The 20370-nt window shown below is 34.3% G+C and overlaps 2 protein-coding genes across 5 annotated transcripts; both read left to right on the top strand.

Moving 5' to 3' along the window:
• Nucleotides 1–881: 881 nt before the first annotated feature.
• Nucleotides 882–11283, top strand: LOC138321364 (histidine N-acetyltransferase-like). Of its 4 annotated transcripts, XR_011208324.1 has the most exons (6): nt 882–1546; nt 1841–2028; nt 2378–2608; nt 2876–6031; nt 6336–6578; nt 7417–7644. XR_011208324.1 is itself a non-coding variant. In XM_069265006.1 (4 exons), the coding sequence occupies exons 1-4, from the start codon at nt 6000–6002 to the stop codon at nt 11208–11210; spliced, it is 999 nt and encodes a 332-aa protein (XP_069121107.1). In that variant the 5' UTR covers nt 5416–5999; the 3' UTR covers nt 11211–11283. The 4 variants fall into 4 exon arrangements, 3 of the variants coding, with proteins under 3 accessions (XP_069121107.1, XP_069121108.1, XP_069121109.1); XM_069265006.1 differs by lacking the exons at nt 882–1546; nt 1841–2028; nt 2378–2608; nt 6336–6578; nt 7417–7644 and adding exons at nt 8918–9098; nt 10142–10372; nt 10656–11283 and having other exon boundaries at nt 5416–6031; XM_069265007.1 differs by lacking the exons at nt 882–1546; nt 1841–2028; nt 2378–2608; nt 2876–6031; nt 6336–6578 and adding exons at nt 8918–9098; nt 10142–10372; nt 10656–11283 and having other exon boundaries at nt 6940–7650.
• Nucleotides 11284–12096: 813 nt separating this feature from the next.
• Nucleotides 12097–18441, top strand: LOC138321362 (probable N-acetyltransferase 16). The gene is made up of 4 exons (XM_069265005.1): nt 12097–12817; nt 14035–14220; nt 15559–15780; nt 16358–18441. Exons 1-4 carry the CDS (start codon nt 12731–12733, stop codon nt 16907–16909), a joined length of 1047 nt encoding a protein of 348 aa, XP_069121106.1. The 5' UTR covers nt 12097–12730; the 3' UTR covers nt 16910–18441.
• Nucleotides 18442–20370: the final 1929 nt, after the last annotated feature.

The raw sequence follows: 20370 nt of genomic DNA, 5'->3' as shown, positions 1-20370 counted from the left end.
AAAAACTTGGTAACCGGAAATATATAGACTATTCTAATAAATTTCCAGAATGGCCAATCTTCAAGTCTTTCAAATGTGCACAAAGTTATGTTAGGCATACAGTTGGGCATATCATATGTATTCATACATAATTTATATTCTGCAGCGTTACGCGTATTCAAATGTTGTGTTTTTTCTGACTGTTCAAAAATGTAAGTCAGATTATTTTTTGCATGCTTGAGCATGCAAGCATGCACGGGAAAACTCCCCTTGTCGCAACGATTGGTTTTAAGTCTGACAACCTCATGCTCGTATTTAAACTTATCTATAATGTTTTGGTTGCTGATTGCTCTATTAACTTTGTCACGAATGTGACACTGATAAAATACCGCATGTTAGTACAATAAAAGTTCCGTGCATTGCTCGATAACCTTGAAGAGGCGATATTATGCAATTATGGCACCGATGATTCTGGAATATGAAAGTTAATTGCCTGAAGGTGTCATATTTTCGTGATGGAAATAACATATCTGAGGCTCAAAGCTCAAATCACGCTGTCACCGTGAACATAAACTGTTTAATATACCGAATCTTTTATTAAATATAACTTTAATTTGTGATACGTTGTACACTTTGACTGCCATTGTTGTACAGTCGGAAGGGAAGATTACTATCTGTAAAAGACAAGCGTTGGCCATGGGAACACGCGCTGCAGGGAAATACGATGATTTGTTTCCCTTAAATGAAATACTATAAGACTCTTTCATATGTGGACCCGAGGGTCACAAAATGTAGTAAAACCCGAGGCTTGCCGAGGGTTTTGCATCATTTTGTGATCCCGAGGGTAGAATATCCCTATCCTTCATATCCACTTATGAAAGAGTACCTCGACGTTTTATTGCAATTTTACAACTAAAATATCCCGCCATTTTGAAATAAATTCGATGAAATCCACGACTGGAAGTCAATTTTCCATACAAGAAAACTTACGTGATACTTTCAACACGAATTCTGTTGTTTGCATCTTTTAGAGTAAAACCTGACGTATTTGTGATAAAAAATGTTAAAAAATTACCGAGAAAATAGAGATTTTGTTGACGCCGTGACGTCACGAGGCTTTATTGCATGGGTAGCCATGCAATACAGCCTCAGGCGACATGAATGTATTGCTCTGGACCAGCCAGTATTACATGTGTAGGTATGAAAGAAAATGTTTTATTTCTCAGACATGTGCTATATTGTAACTACAATGTAATCACATACACCGTTATAAACATGAAGTATATCAATACGGGTAAGCACGTATCCTTCCATTTACAGATACACACACACACACACACACACACACACACACACACATATATATATATATATATCATATGATTACTACACGTTAGATTCTTGACCTCTTTGTGTCAGTATTTATACATAATACACACCCTGATAACGTGCTGAAACATAGAACAGTGTATATATAGATATTGTGTGGTCAACCTAATTGTTCTCTGCCAGGTTTAGCCGATACAGAGTGGTAGTGCACTTTAACGGCAAAGGAGTGATAATACAGGTAAATGTCTATGTTTGTTGTGTTGATATGATTATAATATTAATGGCTCGGACAGAAAACTTTTGCAGGCAAATTCAGGTTTTTGTGTTAGTATATAACTTGAAAACCTTACACCTGTTTAAATTACATTATATTTCACGATTTTCGTAATAAAGTAGCAATTACTAATCTTGTATCAACATACAAGCTTATTTTTAATGTTTCCCTTCTTAGGCAGTCAACCCGTTCCTATTTAATAGATTTTAAATATTTCATAGACTAATGACCAAGACGACGTATTGCTTCATTATCCAGATAACAAATGAGATAATCTGATTTCGAGAATGGATGTTATCGAATGTCGAAAAGTTACCCTCGAAGATTATGATGACGTCATTAGTATCCGAAATGACGTGTACGACGGTCTAGACTACCTACCCGCCCTGTATCAGACATTGATGACAAACCATACTGGATATGCTGTCACTGTCAATAAGAAAATAGTGAGTATCCTGCATCACCAACCAAGAGATGGTCAATATGACTCATTTACGGTGCAATGGTTATGTTATTGCTTTTTGGATGATTGGAACAATCAAGTTTCGTTGATGTTTACTTTTCTATCCATGATTGATTCAGAGATGTGATTCTTACTCTTTTTAGAGGAGAATTTTCTCTAATTGAACACTATTTATGAGCAACAAGTGTGATCTCAAACATCATCGAATGATCTTTTTCTAACGCTGCAGAAGTGTTTCTTGTCAATAGCCGAGACATTTCCTCTCTTTGCTGATATGATCACTTACTAATTCCTTGTTAACTTGTGTGTTGCAAATGGTTACATTTTCATAGGTAGCATTTGAATGCCAGTCAGTCATCGACGATGGAGAGACAGTGATTAAACGGGCATTACGCATGCACAAAGGATTCGAAGGCAGAGGCTTGGTGTATCATCTGAGGAAGTTCGTCCAAGAGGACAACGCTAGAAAACCGAGACCCAAACGTAGTGTACATACTACGGGGAAGAAGGCACTAGTGGAGAAGAGTTTAGCGGAGAAAAATGGTAAACTGGTGGTGCAAAAGGTAGGTTATAACATTTGTGATAGTGTATTAATTAAATCATTATAATGGATTAGAAAAACAATGTATTGGTCAATTTTAACGTCCTTATATAATTACCGGAACACAATTTTATTTGTCTCTTAGTTTATCACTCTCTTCTAAAGTTGCAACAGAAATTTACAAAAAGATATATTTGTCCTATTTAGTTTTGGTTTTGTCAATCACCATCTGTTATAAACTATTTGTGATAAATCCATGCTGTTATAATTGTAATGTTGTATGTTGAAGGATATCTTGTTCTACCAAGGAGAAGTTTCCATGGTGATCCCTTTTCTACCTGCAGTCGATAGACTAACAACTAGAGTCCTCAATAGCGGAGACATAAAGAAGCTTTTGTCATCAAAATCAGACACAGACAGGTTGTTTCCACAGGGACGTATTATTGTCGATTGGGTGCCTTATCGTCTGCTTGCTTCTAATGTGGATCATTTCTTCAACGACTTCTGTTACATAGTAGGCAGCGGTGAGAGAAACTGCGAAAGGATCGAATGCATTACTCTATCAGTGAGTTACACTGTACCAAGCGGCATCAGATACAATGTAGGAATATATGGCAACTTCAGCGAAGAAACGTTCTCAGATCATATGGCAAAACATCTCAGGAAATGTTCAAAGTTCGATACTGAACACATTAATTTTGTGTTGCATTATGATGCAAAGAGGCATGATCCAGGAATAATCACAAAAGTTATGCATCAATTCAAAGTGAAGAAATCTGATAACTTCCACTCGACCACGATGTATGGAGTCGAGAAACCAATCGTCCCGTTGTCTAAGTACTGATCTATCGGAAATGTAATCATGCATGGCGGAGTTGAACAAAGGGCTGTTCTCTAATAGATCCTATAGGAAATAAACAAAGGAAAGTAACCCTTATAGATCAGAATATTAATTAAGTTGCAATTTTACGACAAAGTTATGCTATATCTGTTTATTTCTTCGACCTTACATTTTATGTTAATAGTTCGGCAAGAACAAACTATTTCTTTTCTATGTTTTACTTAAACGTATTTTGATTCTTCAACATGGCAATTCTTGTTGCATTTATATAACAACACATTTAGCATCTTAGTTACGTTATATATACTAGAGTGTGGTTATTATCAGTCAGAAAATGTTTTCTGAGAAAATTTTCACATCAGTTAGTAGATCTTCAATGAAAATGAAAAAAAATAGAAATTATCTGTGAAACATTTGCTTTCTACGAACACAATCTTTGTCACTTAGGTTTAAGACCCTGTTAAACTAGTGATTCTTTGTATGCTTATACATTACTTCTTAGGTGTAGTTGATATAAAGTGTCTATAAATCTATCTTACCCTTAGATATCACTGTTGACTCGTCAATTGTGTTGTTTTTAAATTTTGGCAAAGTATACAAAAATTGTACACAGGGTTCAGTACATATTTCTGTCATCAAAAATGTCTACTTGTTCGAATTCGACTTTACATCGGCCAATTTTTGACCTTGTCAGAACAATGGCGGCTGTATTGGAAGGCCTTTCAATCATCTCAGATATTTCTATTACAGTGTATATACTTCTAGATACACCAAACATGAAACGAAGACTAGTTTTGAGAAAAAATATTAAACTGCATTTAGGGCCTAACATGCAGATTTGTGTAAATGCACTTAAACTCTTAGATGATACATTTTTTCTTTAAAACATTATTCCCACTGTATTCAGATGACTTTATAACATTGAATATGTACATTGGTATCAATTTAGGCGTCCCATATTATACCATATTTGCATGTCATATTCTAAAGCTGCCATTGTAATGACAAGGTAAAAAGGACTCGCTATGTATAAAGTCGAATCCTGTCAAACAAGCGCTCCTACTACATGCTATAAACACTAGTAAACCTCATGGCATGGTGACAGAAGTATGTACTGAACCATGTGTAACTTTTTAAACACAACAATCTACGAGTTAACGGTAATGTTACGTTTTAAGCAAGTATACCAAGAAGAAATATATAGCCATAGAAATATTATTAGTTTAAACGGGGTCTTAATCTTATGAAATATGACAGTAGAGCAGCTTAAAAGTCAGTTTTAGAAGTAATATATATGTCTCTTATCCAGGACAACGTTTGTGTATGCAAAACTTGTTAGAAATATTAAAGGAAAAACACCATATGTTTTGTTTATTTGTTTGGTTTTTTATGAAATATGAGCTTGTTTTAAACAACTTCTTTAGACATTATCTGATTACCTGCGAACTTTCAGTTCGAATCTTACAGGGATGGTATCAAATATGATGGCTATGATAAAGCAATGATATTTTATGGCACAACATACATAAAAAATTATTGCATATTTTAATTTCAATATATTATATATTTTATTATAAATATATCATATTCACATGAAACTGTAAACCACAATTTGGCTTCGTGGTCTAACTGTATGTACTCATTTCACTTCACTGTATAAATGTAATGATTTCTGGCAGTACTGCCGTAAATCATTTCCAGCTCTTCTTTGTATTTGTGAAATTAAAACCTATACATTGAAAGTACTTTAATTCCAAAAAGGTTGGAAACGTTTGATGATGGATCAGATATTTAAAACTGTTCTTGATTCGTGAGTAAAATTACGACACATATAACTTAAATATAGCTACGGTGGCTGATTTATGCCATTTCGTCTTTTCGTCTTTTCGCTCCGAAAAGACGAGAAATAAGAAACCTTGAATTTCGTCTATTCGTCTTTTCGCCCCGAAAAGACGAAATTTAAAAATCTCTGTATCTCGTGTTTTCGAGGCGAAAAGACGAAAAATAAAACAAGAAAAGACGAAAGTGATACACGCTCATTATCGACTTTGATTCTCGTCTTTTCGCCTTCCAAAATCTCGTCTTTTCGTCTTTTCGCTCCGAAAAGATGAAAATTCACAAACCTAACTTTTCGTCTTTTAGCCCCGAAGAGACGAAAATTCACAAACCTAACTTTTCGTCTTTTCGTCTTTTCGTCTTTTCGCCCCGAAAAGACGAAAATTAACAAACCTTAAATTTCGTCTTTTCGTCTTCCGGTCCGGTGTGGAAGCCATTTTGAATATTTTTTATCTTATTGATTTAGTTTTTCAATATGGAAGAATCAAAGTAGTTTATGATAACAATCGATTTATTGAATTGATAAGTATTACCAGGTTCTTCAACAATAACTAAGATTAGTTGTATTAAAACAGAGGCAAACATGTATGTTTACAGCAGTTACGTAGATTTCCCCCAAGTGGCATGTTCTACTAACAGATTCATCATGAGAAACGTGATCATGGAGCAACATTGCCAGGAACCAAACGTTTTGTGTATACCATGACTAACAAGACCGTCGCAAAGAAAAACATTGATGAAGGAAACCGCAAACTTGTTGTACATAGGGTAAGAAGTTTAATTATTCACGTTATGCCCATAATTCTTTCAAATCGGCATTAGATAATCGGAACTATTCAACATATGGTATACCATCAGAGAAAAATCACTGGTATTTTTTGATGGAACTAAGTTGACATCAAACAATAAAAGTATATATGATATGTTTTCATAAAAAAAGATAACAAAAATATTTTGAAAAGATTTCAATATTATCAATATAAAAGATGTATTATTAATTGTTTTAGTAGGTTTCTCTTATTCCAACATGTTCCTGAAACGAAATTTGTTGTAGAAGTTCTTGTTCTACCAGGGAAAGGTTTCAGCTGTAATTCCAAATCTCCGCATGGGTGACAGCACACCATGTCGAATTCTGAATAAAGACGACTTAAGGGAACTATTATCATCAAAAGCGGACACAGTCAGGTTTTTTTCCACATGGACGGATTATGGTAGCCTGGGTGCCTTATCGTCTGCTCGCTTCTAATGTGGACCATTTCTTCAACGACTTCTGTCACATACTCGGCAGCGGTGATGGGATCTCCGACAGGATAGAGTGTGTTTCTGTAGCAATTGGCTGTATTACACCAAGTAGAATTCGATACGATGTAGAAATATACGGTAACTTTACTGAGGGAAATTTCTTAGCAAATGTGGGACAAAATCTCAGAAAATGTTCTACATTTGATAGTGAAACCATTAATTTCTTCGTACATTGTACATCCAGTATACTTGATACAGATATCATTACAAAATCTATCCAACATTTTGGAATGAACTGTTCTGACTTAGTACAAACAGAGACAATGTATATAATTGGAGGTTCAGTTGTTCCGTTTTCCAATTAACAAAACAAAAACAAGAACGATATAACCTGTTATTAGTCAAAAGCATTTGTCGTTTGGAAGTCTAGCTTTAAATTTTCATATTGCACTGACATGCCGTTTGAACATGTGATGTATTTTCATCCTTTGTCATCAACATGAAATGTGCATTGACTTCTCCGTCTGACATCGTGAACAGCTAGACTTGTCTATAAATGCGTCCTCTATTCTCATAATCCAAATTTTCCACTATTCTTCGACCAGGCTCCAGCACCATAAAACAATCTTGGATTTGAATTAAGACTTTTGGTTACGACATTATTGATTGGCTAAGTAGAAAATAAGGCGATTTCAGACTGGTTTGAACTTAAAGCCAGGCGATCTGAGAATTAAGCGGGGTGTTTTGTAGGGAGTTTTGGTTTTGTTAATGGGTGCTCTGTCCAATACTATCAATTTTCGCTGTATAAATATTGTTAATTTGCAAACAAAATATCCAGTATACCATGTTGTATGAGGTACGTGTGCATTGGTTTGTTATGGTGTATGATTTATAATTGTATTCATTAACAGAAAAGGTGAAGACGGGTTCTCGCATATAAGTGTTTTCTACCACGCACGAACCGGAAAATGTATTAACATGTGCATTCAGAATTACTCCAAAAACATTGGTTTCCCAAAGCGCATCTCGAAGCGAATAAATTGGATCATCGTCATGGATATTCCATAGTAAATATTTACGAACGTTACGTGATCATTGCAATGCATCATATATATATACGAAAAAAAGGATCAACAGGGTCAGAGGTAATGTTCACACATTTCACAGGAGATATATGTTTCAATGTTGTTACTCTTATGAAAATAAATAGTAAATTTTATTACATGGTATATCTTTTACACATATAATGTTAAGTTCACGTTTATAATCCTCAAATGATATGACTATTCTATGATCTATTAGATGTCAAGGGTAATATCAAAATGCACGAATAATGTGAAAGAAATCGTGTTCCTTATGTGATAATGTTACATCAAAAAGAAAGATACCCCGCTGAGAAAAGAAATTACTATGTGAAATGTATATGTACACGTATACGTATCTGCTCCTAAAGACGATCGGGAAGACAAAACACAGAAAAAATCTAACTAACTTCATTTACAACTAATGAATTGTCTTGTGTTAACTACTTTTCATTACGAAATGTACACACACATATATGTATAATGTAAATAAATGCTTACGTCTGTGTGTCCCATCTATCTCTCTTATTTTGTTAAAAAGAAATTGGATGAAGACATGCTTTCTGTCTTTCATATATATGTAAAGAGCAATGCACACAGACATGAAAGTTGTAGAAAACGAGATAGATCAACCTCGAAAAGCTGAGGATGGTGAAATAGACGAAATATGGCTAGATGTAGATAGAGGACAATACGCACCAGATCGTACAACAGAAGCTGTATAGGTATATAGAAGAGTAAATACTACCTGCTCCCTCCCCCTCCCCCATCACCACCATACACAAACATATATATATGTGTGTATAGCTATACAGCAGGCTTCATCGCGAGAGAAACTCTGGTTTAGCATATTCATATTCCATAATCGTCAAAAATAACAGCGATAGTTTTAATCCTAGCGTGCACCATATGATGTTTAATCGGATAATGAAAACAACACAAATATATTATTATTTTTTCATTTTATTATATCTCGTGTCCTTTCTGCAACCCCATGAGGTGAAAGGATGTACATGTCAAACTTTGCCACTTCATAATGATGGTGCATACATTTCCCCGTCTTGATATAAGCCCATTAATCTAATTCGTCACCAGGATCTGTATATATGTGAATGTTAATTACGTCACAAAAACGCAATGTGAAGGACATCAAACAGGATATCGTCTACTGTACTGCACAATGCTGTAAGGATTGATAAAAGTGCATTTAGTGTACTCTGCTGTAGGTAAATACACCAAAACAGGGAATATTTAGACACTTCTGTTGTGCTTAAATCTGATATTTTAGATCTATTTTTATCGGATATTTCTACTTTCATTTTATGAACAGCATTTATACGAAAATGTCGGTGACGGATGTAATTGAATGTCGGAAAGTTGGCTTGGAAGACTATGATGAAGTTATCGATATCCGAACAGATGTGTTCGGTGGTCGGGACTACCTGCCAGCCCTGTACAAGACAATGATGGCCAACCACACTGGATATGTCGTGACTGTTAATCAAATCATGGTGAGTATTTGGTTTTATTAGTTTAACGTCCTACTAACAGCCAGGGTCAACAGGAATCTGAGAATTAGTTATAGATTATATAATCATAGACCCGCCAGAGTGCCCTAAGACCATTTTTAAACGTTTAAGAGGTCTAGATAAAAAACGATAAAAATCATACTCTACATGGTACTATATACGAGAAGGGTGGAAAGCCTTGGACTCCAAATTTCTATCCCGCCTACCTTTAGCGGCTATAAAAACACATTTCTAGTACATCGTCATAAAAACTGTTACTACCGTTGGAAAGAGCGATAATTTTCCTTTCAAAACCATCCAATACCTACGTCTATACAAAGTGCCGTTATTAAGACGATATAAGCCCCATCAGGACAAACATCTTGAAGCCATCTAATTAAAATTCATGCTGGCTTCGTGGCCGATATAATATGCATGAGCGAGGCTTCGGCTGCAATCTCATTGGCCGACTATAAAAAAGTCTCTCTTCACGGGACGTTGTATATCTATATATGGATTTCGCCGTTACTATTCAAACATATACAAACATGGACTTTGTATAGCCGGCCAATGATTTTGCAGCTGAAGCCTCGCTCATCTGAGAAATCATCGTCTAGTTTGCCGTTTACAATTTCTGATTTACGATAAGAGATACTACGTTATAATTATTTATCATTATTATAAAAAGACAAGAATTTATTCAATGAAACATGTAATTACGATATATTTTACTTTCGTAGATAGGCTCTCACTCAATTTTCCATGTTCAAATTTTATTGATGCTAATCAAACTTACATCACTATTACTTCATTACAAATATATTCAACTTTTATATTTTTTTACACTTATCATACATGTCAATCATTCACATCCAAACAACAAACGATGGTTATTTTCTATAACTATATTTAAAGGGGAAACAACTCTTATATAAAAACAATCAGCAGGGAGACAATTCCGTTTCATTCATTCTAGTATATGCTGATATTAAAAAAAGCATTCGTATTCCCGCTCTCTATACTACATTATTTTGATGCTGTTTTAGGTAGCGTTCGAATGTCTTTCCTTCATTGATGACGGAGAGACAGCTATAATCCGGTCACTTCGCCTGCGAAAGGGTTATGAAGGAAGAGGGTTAACCTATCGACTAAGAGATGTGATCAATGATGTTATTGTCAGGAACCCTCGAGCGAAACGATATGTTTATACCATGGATAGCAAGACCATCGCGGAGAAAAACCTTGCTGTGGGAAACTTGAAACTTGTTGTACATAGGGTAAGAAGTTGAATTATTCACGTAATCAGATAACCGCAGCTTAATAAATATGTATATAACATTATGGAATAAGAGAAAAATAATTGGTAATTATGTAGGTGATGGACTAAGAGGTCATGAAACATCAAAAGTACGTTTATATGTTATGCTTTCATAACGTATTAACAAAAAAAATTGAAATATTTTTAGTTCATTATCATAGATTATTATGAAAAAAATATGAATCATTAATTGCTGCAGATATCTCTTATCAAAAAATGTTTATGAAATGATTTTTTTGTAGAAGTTCTTGTTCTATCAAGGGAAAGTTTCAGCAGTAATTCCAAATCTTCGCATGGTTGACAGTACAACATGTCGAATTTTGAATAGAGACGACTTAAAGAAACTGTTATCATCGAAAGTAGACACAGACAGGTTGTTCCCAAATGGACGGATTATTGTCGACTGGGTGCCTTATCGTCTACTCGCTTCTAACGTGGACCATTTCTTCAACGACTTCTGTCACATACTCGGCAGCGGTGACGGGAACTCCGGCAGGATAGAGTGTGTTTCTGTAGCAATTGGATGTATTGCGCCAAGTGGAATTCGATACGATTTAGAAATATACGGTAACTTTACTGAGGAAAGTTTCTTAGCTCATGTGAGAGAGCATCTCAGAAAATGTTCTACATTTGATAGCGAAACCATTAATTTCTTTGTGCATTATGAACCCGGTATACTTGATGCAGATGTTATTACAAAATCCATGCAACACTTTGGAATGAACTGGTCTGACTTAGTACAAACAGACACAATGTACGGAATTGAAGGTTCATCTGCTCCGATGTCCAAGTACTGATCAACAAAAAAGAGATTATTTGATTTTAATGATTTCTGGTTGTAAATTCTGTAAATAAATGCAACTTAATTAATTTAGTTATTGTGTCAGCAAGATGGCAATATCTGTACCCATCTTTGCTGCTTTTGTAACTTGCCGAAGCCGGGGCTCGAACCAAGGAAGCGGTTATCTATCAAAGAGCAGACCGCACTCGACGTTGAGTAACTACGATACACATAAAGCTTTGTATTTGTGTAACCCATCTATGTATTGTTATGTTGCGATGATATAAGTCATCTATGTAAATTAGCAAAATTTATATTTGAGGCCATGAAAACTATCCTACCTCCAATCATATTTTCAGTATAGTTGATAAAGTATTGTATACTTGACCAGTAAGTTGTGTAGCCTTTGTCTAGTAAACAAATATTATTTGTGAACAAATAATACTAAGTGACTGTATATATCCACACTACACAACTCTAATGTACAGATTTAAATTCAAGCTTTGCGAATTGAATATACTGACACTCCGACATTCACACAGAAGCAAAATCTAGCCATTGAACCATGCGGCTTAAATGATCAGATTCATGTATCATCACACTTCTTATTTATAATAATGAAAAGAAATATAAAGTAATTGAAATATGTGTATGACGAGAAACAGTTTGATATGATAAATGCATCATTAATAAATGACAATTTCAGCAACATCTGTTTGTTATGTAAGTTGTCTTTGATTGCTGTAAGACAATGTATATTGTCCGTTTAAGATACTAAGACCGTGAATATCTGTTTCTAAGTGGATTTTTGATCAGGGAAAACAACTGACTGACTGAATTTTTTGGAAAATTGTTTATTGAGCTCCGTTTTGTGTTTTAGTAGGATGCGTAAAAAATTAGCTAGGACGCTAATGAAGCATTCATTGGTTTACTCAAAACCTAGATTAATATTAATAAAAACTACTGCGTTATACAAGCTGTCAGCACAATTACCAAGAAATGGCAACTGGAATCAAGAATCAAACAGACGTATAAAACGAAACCATTGTCCGTTCAAAAGTAACTTACAGTTCAGAATTGAATCCGGTTGTAACAACACGCAAGTACTACGTTTTAAGTGAATCACTTTAATTTCGGAGTCGATATGTTTTAGGGAGCATATATTTTGTTGGGAATCATAAAACTAATGCAATACGTAGTTAGATAATATAATATAATATAATATACACATTTGCCAAGGTTTCATCGAAATACGTCACAACACTTACAGTCATGTAGCTATAAGTCCACTAGCAAACTAGTTTGTAAAGGAAACGTTCAAGTGTATGGGGTATATGCTGATTTTATTGCACGTACATGTTTTGTACATAAAACAATAATTGTAACAAATAAAGGAGATTGAATGAAAGATTGTTGGGAACAAAAAAGTTGTGAATGCTTAAAAACTCATTGGGAGATAGCAGCTTTATACAATAATAAATGCATCGAAATCGAAAGCGGAAGTGTTGTTAAGTTACATATAGAGGACAAACTGTGATGACCTCGTTACAATACTTGGAGTATGACATTACACAAAATCACAATAGCACGCCTGTATCAACTCCGGTTAGTGTGAGTGTTATGGTAAGTATAAATTACAGGTAAGGGCACTAAGTAAGGATATTCGATATAAATAGTACATAAGGCATTAATCTATATTCAAATGATCTCTTAGCTGGAAAACAAGAGCTTATTAATTAAAAGCTTACTACGTTAATAATGTGTTGATTATCCAACTGATAAGTGTATCGTTTACACAACTAAAACATGTAAGTTTAATTTTAGTACACATGTACCAATGGAACTTTTTTGTCTGAAATTGCCGAAATTTTATTCATGTTCATCTGGGTATTTTGTGCTTCAGAATAGGAATGCTAATGATTTCATAGATGATTTAAATTTAAAAATTTAAAATTTGATAATTTGATTTAAATCAGCCACATATCTTATATGTTAAAGAAGAAAAACAATGACATGATAATTATGAATATATATAGATGTAGTACACGTCTTGCCTTTCACAGTCTAACATAATAGAAACTTATCTTGGCTTAGATTTACTAAGATCGAGGAAGTAGGTCATTGTAATATTTTCCATGTTTACAATGACACACTACTGCGGTAAGGCCCCGGGTTCATAATATCATTGGCCTGCGTTCTTGATTGTGTAGTGACAATCGGGTACCAGCAAACATTAAAAAAGTTTGTTTTTCTACACCGACACTTTCAGTACCCATACATTGTCCATTTAGCAAAAGCATTTTTATTATAATGTAGACTTATGTAATATTCCATGTTAAATGCACAAAATTATTATATATTTTTATCGACAAACTCATCTTCTATATCTGATTACTTGTACATCGAAAAAACGTTATTACAGATGAATCATTTTGAATTAAATATTTGGATAGTGTATAATTATACTATCTTAAACGACTCTCAACTGCAAAATCCCCATGGGTAATTCATTATTTGATTACAGATTACCGAAATGTGCGCTACGAATTCAAGAGACATTTAGCGATATTTAACATATTTACCGATTTCATGTTGGTTAAAATAGTTTTCTTTAATTAAAAATCCTTAGTAGAAATTAGAATCAGAACAGCTGTTATTCATTACAACGGTGATGATTTTAAACTAACATAACATATAAGAGGGTAAACATTATATAATATAGTATATTATATTAGGATATGTTTATAATGAAGTAATAAGTGGTTATGATCATATAATCAAACTGGTATTTTGTTATTACAAAATATACTGTTCACCTTTAACTTATCCACTTCCGGAAGGCTACTTCTGACGACTATGACGTCACCACGGACGATGTCAACTTCCGGAAGGCGACAGCTGCTGACTATGATGACGTCATGTCACTAAGACCCCACCTATACCACGGTATGGACTACCTACCGAGTCAGTATCATCATCTGTTACACACACACACTGGCTTCTGTGGTTTCATTGGCAACCAAATGGTAGGTTATGTACAGTCTGATCTATGAAGATGTAGAAAAAATACGTCATTAAAATCTAGCTCTTAGAAAAACAAAACCAGAAAGATTTTTGCATTTACTTATATAATATCTACCGTTATCATAATTCATTTTTAAAGAATACGTTTCGCTATATCCATCAAAACATGAATCAATAACGTATTGTTATTAAGATGAACATGTAGTTCAACTGACTACGTATAGTACCCAGAATCAAATGAAAACCTCTCATTTCTGTATATCTTTCCTTAATGCTTTTATCAGTATTCAATATTCATCAAACAAGGAAGAAATTAGAAAAAATAAAGCTTTTTGGAAAGAGTTCCAAAAATGTTGAAAGAAGTCAGGTGCCCAAGTATAGCAAGCATTAAGACAAATCTTGGTCACAAAAAATGAGAAGTTAGCTGCCACAACGAAATCACAAATCTTGTTGAATCACGTTCCAACGCTGGACTAAGATCTCAAAGAAAAACAGCAATTTTTTGAGTAGATAGTTTCTTTGTCAGCTGCCTCCACCTCTCTTAGTAAATAATGTTACACGGACAAAACATCTTCAGGTAAATTCAGATCAATTAAAAGACACACAGATACAAAAGAAAAAGAAACTCAGTGAAAACGTTATTGATATGAAAAAAATAATTCAATTAATTTTGAGGAGAAATTAAGCTAAATTTCAGGTGAAAAATTGAGCTGAATTCGCATGAGCATTATTTGACCTGAAATTTCCTTAAAATTGACTCGATGCTTTTTTCATCTAAAAATGACCAAATTTTCATAACAGATTTATGTAAATTCCTGAAAAATTTTCATCCAAGTTGGTTCCAGGTCTCCATCCTCGATATTTCAGAGGTAACTTGCACTGTCGTGATATCGACTGTGAAAGTAACCCATGGAGTATCGAGGATATCAGGTGATGTGAAGATATCTTGTCTGTGCACACTGATGATGAAGAACTATATCTACATCCTAAACACTAAGTCATGTTCTTGATGTTTCGGAATAAAAGCAAGTATTTAATTTTGATTTTTCCTTACGTTTATGTTTAGTTTGGGCATTCATTTGTTGAGGGGAAAAATCAAATATTCTGTTACAATTAATCATAAAAAAATTTATTGAGTGTAAACATATTTGTTTTTAATCACTTAAAGTTCACGAAGATGATATTTCAAACAGGTTAGCTGCATAATGATAAATCCAAGCAATCGCAAGCAATATTCATAAATTATGATAGTACAAAACATTAATTGTGATTTAACGGGTTTTATTTTGTTTTATTTTTCAATATTTGGTCTTAATTATGATCATATATTGTTTTGATAGGTTGGTTTTATCCTTGCCATCATCATCGATGACGGGGAAACCATCGTGATACGAGCGGGCAGAGTGAGGAAGGAACACGAGAACAAAGGAATATACTCGAGATTGAGGAAATTCTGTCTAAGTCACTTTCCAAGAACTGTGAAGAGGGAATCATTTTCTTTGTTTTCATCTGATCACAAAGATAGTTCTATCCTGAAAGGAGGCATTCTCGCCTGGCAAAGGGTGAGTGATCTTAAATTAATGTACTTTGGAGGAAAAAAGGGCCTAAACCATACATTGTTTATTACTTCAGTGTAATGGATATCGCCGAGTAGTTAAGAAGTCCCGACATATTACCACAAGCCCTCCACCTCCGGGTCGCGAGTTCGAATCCTATGTGGGGCAGTTGCCGGGTACTGACCGCTGGTCGGTGGTTTTCTCCGGGTACGCCGGCTTTCCTCCACCAAGAAGCCTGGCTGTTAATAGGACGTTAAACTAATGAAACCGAAAGTAAAGGATATCGCGAAATTGTGACATCGCGAAAAAAAAACATATGGCAATTTTATAACAAAGATCACATGTACTGTCGTTTATGGTTAAAAAAGGCCTTATTTAATTGATTTTGTGTTCTAATTTTATATTAATTTATGTTGTAGTCTTACTAGCTTGCCATGGTGAAGGTTCTGTGTAAATATGTCTTGTTGAATTCTTTTTTTTTACATCCAAATGTTTTAAAAGTAGGAAAACCAAACTACTCCTACAAATACAATACAAGGAGAACATTATGATTTTAACGTAATTTGTTATCGTTTTGTTTCAGGAAAGGATCACACTTACTGCTGGGACAGCAACAATTAAAAACATAATCAAATCTGTAACGGTTACCAACGCACTGAGGGTAGTTAATAAAAGTTTACTTTCAGAATTATTTTCCTCAAAATCATCACCTCAGCTATTTCCAGGCGATTTCATAGTTGTCAATTCCGTCCCATACAAAGTCAGGATGTCTAATATATCCTACTTTCTGACTCCAGACCGAGTGATGTATGCTAGTTATTCTGAAAGCGTCAAAAGCTCAAACTCACCTCCGCCAGTTTTAGTTTCTGTTGCTAACCAAATTAGGTGTGAAGCTGGGACAAGGTTTAACATCGATTTCTATGGGGATATTTGTGTTGAAGAGGATGTTACCAACCATATTATCTCACAAATGGCGAGGTGCTTGTCTGAGTGTGCTGACAATATATTGATGTATGTAACGTACCCAATGAACAGGAGCGATGCGATTCTTATGAGTGTACTTGATAAGTTAAGATGGAAAGTTAAACTTAGAGGGTATCAATATGGTATTGAGCAGCCTGTTAGTTCGGACTGAACCGCAAGGTCGAAATGGTCTTGTTGTTAAGATGACAACATTTGACCACCAGTTTCCTTGCCGCACGTGTTAAAAATTACGAATTATATAGAGCAGAAATTAAGTACTGACTGTTGGTCGACTTATTTCTTACTTTATACCACAATCAAACTTAACACGTCCTTGCATAACCAAAGCTGTTAATGAGGGACAAATATTGAAATAAACGTAAGATTGATTCTTAAACAATTCAGCATATTTTAATTTACCACAGTACAAAAATGATATATCAACAAGGAGATATGGTAAATAAAGCTAATTTACATACAACCTTGTTTATGTATTTATTTTTAGTTAGCATGCTTTTGTTAGCAGTCGATGATAATTACAAAGAAACACAAAATTAACGTCATATTAATTAACCACAGAATCTGAAAGATTATTACTTACATCATGATAAACTGTACATCAAACGTCATCATGAAAATTGTTTAGTTGCTTTTAGAAGTTTGCTACCATAGACTAGTCAGGATTCCTATGAGCTAGGTTGAAGTGACTATTTAAGGTATTTCATGTTACCTCATGAGGTCCTTGCTTCAGCGGTTGAATGGCGGCAGTGAACGATGATTATGTGGGCAACCTCTAAGAATAACTGGCATACGCATGTTAGCAAAAGAGAAATCAAACAGAGACGGATTACAGGTACATATAATAACGAAAATGTGAAATAATATAGACTTCTTGTAATAAATTAGTGGTGTTTATCAACAATAAATAAATAAAAAATAAAGCAATGATTGAAAGTTATAAAATATTGATGATATTAGTCATATATTGATAACATATCAATATTTCAAATGTCAAGGCACCTGAAGAAATAGATCACTTTATGATGTTGCTGAAGAAAACAAAATATGCAAAAACAATACATAACCACCAGCTGATGACACTAAGCATCCTATTTGAACACCATGTTTACTTTATCAATAAATAAATAAATAAACAAGCAAGAATCGAATATGTAGCCCCAGCTGATTGTGAAATCTAAATAACGCATTACTGAATGTTTTTTTTCGTCAATTTTAATGAATAACAAAAAAATCAATATCAATTTAAATAAAGGCAAATCTAGATAAAAATGGTGAATTATGCGAATATTTCCAAATCGTACAAGAGAAACCAATGTCCTCCCAAATTTATCGAGCCTGTCACCTTGGAAATTTAGGTCGACATCCTTTCACGGCATAAACTCAAATAATAAACGTCTAAATTAGCTGTTACACGACAGCGAAACATGTGAGGAATCCGAAAGCAAAAACTATGATTAAAAGTCATCAGGCTTTACGACGAGTATAATGAGTCACAGTGAAGACAGTTTCTCTCTCCTTCGGTTGTCAACATTGATCACAAAACCCCTCATTATCAGTTTTAAAAAATCTCAATAATTTCTATGATGACTTGATCTTGGTTGCATTATGAGTGTTTTTAATTATTAGTTCATGGATAATTTATTCATTTAAACATATCATGATGAAATAAATTACCAAAACATTTTCTGTATTTTGTTCCTTACCATCCTCAATACTCCATGGGTTACTGTCACTCTCGTTATATCCAACCCTGGTCTATCTCGTAGTAAAACTGTTTCTCTACATTGTTCGATGTAAGATCTCTGCAGGACCTTAGCTGCGATGACGTAGCTCTGAACGACAGGACGGAAGATTTCTGACAGGATGTCGTCGTCAGGAGCTACGATTCGTCCATTGCCGTAGTGTTGCAAAACTTCAGCGGTGGAAAATGTTGCATTTCCGTGTGTAATGTTAATTTTTTAATTAAATTCACAATTTCAAACTATTTTACATAAAATGATTATTTATTTACCCACCTCCATGTCTACAATGGCTCACTTCGCGACACGGCTCACTTGGCCGCCCATGATGCTTCTCTTAGAAAGTTGCATATTTGGCACCTAGTACCATAAATGGAATTGACCTACAAATTTTCCAACGATAGAAATAAATGTTACAAAGTTTTTAACATGAACTTTAAAATTCTTTTTTGTTAATTCTTAATAGTACTTACATTTGTTCAGTTTCACCATATTTTTCTAGTTTGTGCTTTTTAAAATTTTAAAACATATTTTACTGTTGAGTGTTTCATTTCGTCACGGTTTCCGGTAAATCAAACTGGCGGCGTATTTGAACAGAATTATACATGTGTTGTGTTTGCCTTGGATTTTTACCATATAGTTGATGAAAGATTATACATCGAAAGGTGTGTGAATTGAATATTGATCATAGTTGTCAGAACTATACTGTTATACATAAAGGATAATGACCGAAAAAATATTTTATCAGTCTCAACGGTGTTCTTGACTGCATGGCTTTGAAGTCGGACGTTGTTCTCTCCAATGTTCGATTGAAGTCTCTGCAGACCTGTGATTAGTCGTTTCCTGAGCTGCCTGCAGTTAAACAATGAGATAGTCCAGGGGTGGATATAACGGCAGTGATAATAACCCCAGAACATTGAAGATTATACCTGATATTCGTATATTTATACAAATATCATAACTAGTTGAATACCTGTTGGTGTTGATGTTAGGCCTTTTTGATAGGTTGTTTTTTATCCTTGCTATTATTATTGATGACGGGGAGACAATCGTGATGCGAGGCCAGTGTGAGGAAGGAACACGAGAACAAAGGAATATGCATGAGCCTGAGGAAATACTGTCTACGTAACCTTCCAAGAACTGTGAAGAGGGAATCAATGTCATTATTTTCATCTGATCACAAAGATAGTGCTATCTCAAAAGGAGGCAAACTTACCTGGCAAAGTGTGAATAATTATGTAGTTTATTTTCATAATTTACTATATAGTATCGTCTGAATACTGTAAACCAACCTTCAGTCGCGTGCGATTTACTTTCGCTAATTTCGCGATCCAGGTAAATTCGCGAAAGTTTATCTTCGTGAATTAATATCTACGTTATCTATATTGGTGGAAATTGTCATTCAATTGTTAATCCGCGAATATTTATCTTCGCGAGCTTGTTTTGAAATTGGAAATCACAAAATTTAATAGCCATGAAAGAAAGTAGGTTTAGAGTATAACCCAAAACCCTAAATAGTTCGATGTTTTTCATATTTTTATCGTATTCCATTACTTACTTGCGGAACGGTATTTCAGAGAGGTCAAATTGCTATACATGTATCAAGCACTTTTTAACTTTTATCGTCTATGTAATATTGTATATTATCACATAACTGGCCTTTCTAACCATGTCATACGGCCATGGCATGTGTAATAACACTATTGTAACGTCACAGATAGTTTTGGCGTCATAATCTATAAATGACTTTGCATGACTATCTCGATCAGTAGACGGAAATGTCACATCCAAGCCGGATTTCTACCGTTGTATATAGAGACGATATCTAAAGTTTTACTTATATTTATATTATTAAAAGTAATGGGATAAATAT

The sequence above is a fragment of the Argopecten irradians genome, chromosome 4, assembly GCF_041381155.1.
Source record: "Argopecten irradians isolate NY chromosome 4, Ai_NY, whole genome shotgun sequence".
NCBI lineage: Eukaryota > Metazoa > Mollusca > Bivalvia > Pectinida > Pectinidae > Argopecten > Argopecten irradians.
Note: the sequence above shows the minus strand (reverse complement) of the source record. Positions and strands in the feature narration are given on the sequence as shown.

Coding starts and splice junctions, on each gene's coding strand:
- LOC138321362 (XM_069265005.1), top strand. CDS start 12,731: ATGACCTCGTTACAATACTTGGAGTATGACATTACACAAAATCACAAT. Junction 12,818..14,034: donor CGGTTAGTGTGAGTGTTATG/GTAAGTATAAAT, acceptor CACTTCCGGAAG/GCTACTTCTGACGACTATGA. Junction 14,221..15,558: donor GTTTCATTGGCAACCAAATG/GTAGGTTATGTA, acceptor TTGTTTTGATAG/GTTGGTTTTATCCTTGCCAT.
- LOC138321364 (XM_069265006.1), top strand. CDS start 6,000: ATGAAGGAAACCGCAAACTTGTTGTACATAGG. Junction 6,032..8,917: donor GCAAACTTGTTGTACATAGG/GTAAGAAGTTTA, acceptor TTTTATGAACAG/CATTTATACGAAAATGTCGG. Junction 10,373..10,655: donor TGAAACTTGTTGTACATAGG/GTAAGAAGTTGA, acceptor ATTTTTTTGTAG/AAGTTCTTGTTCTATCAAGG.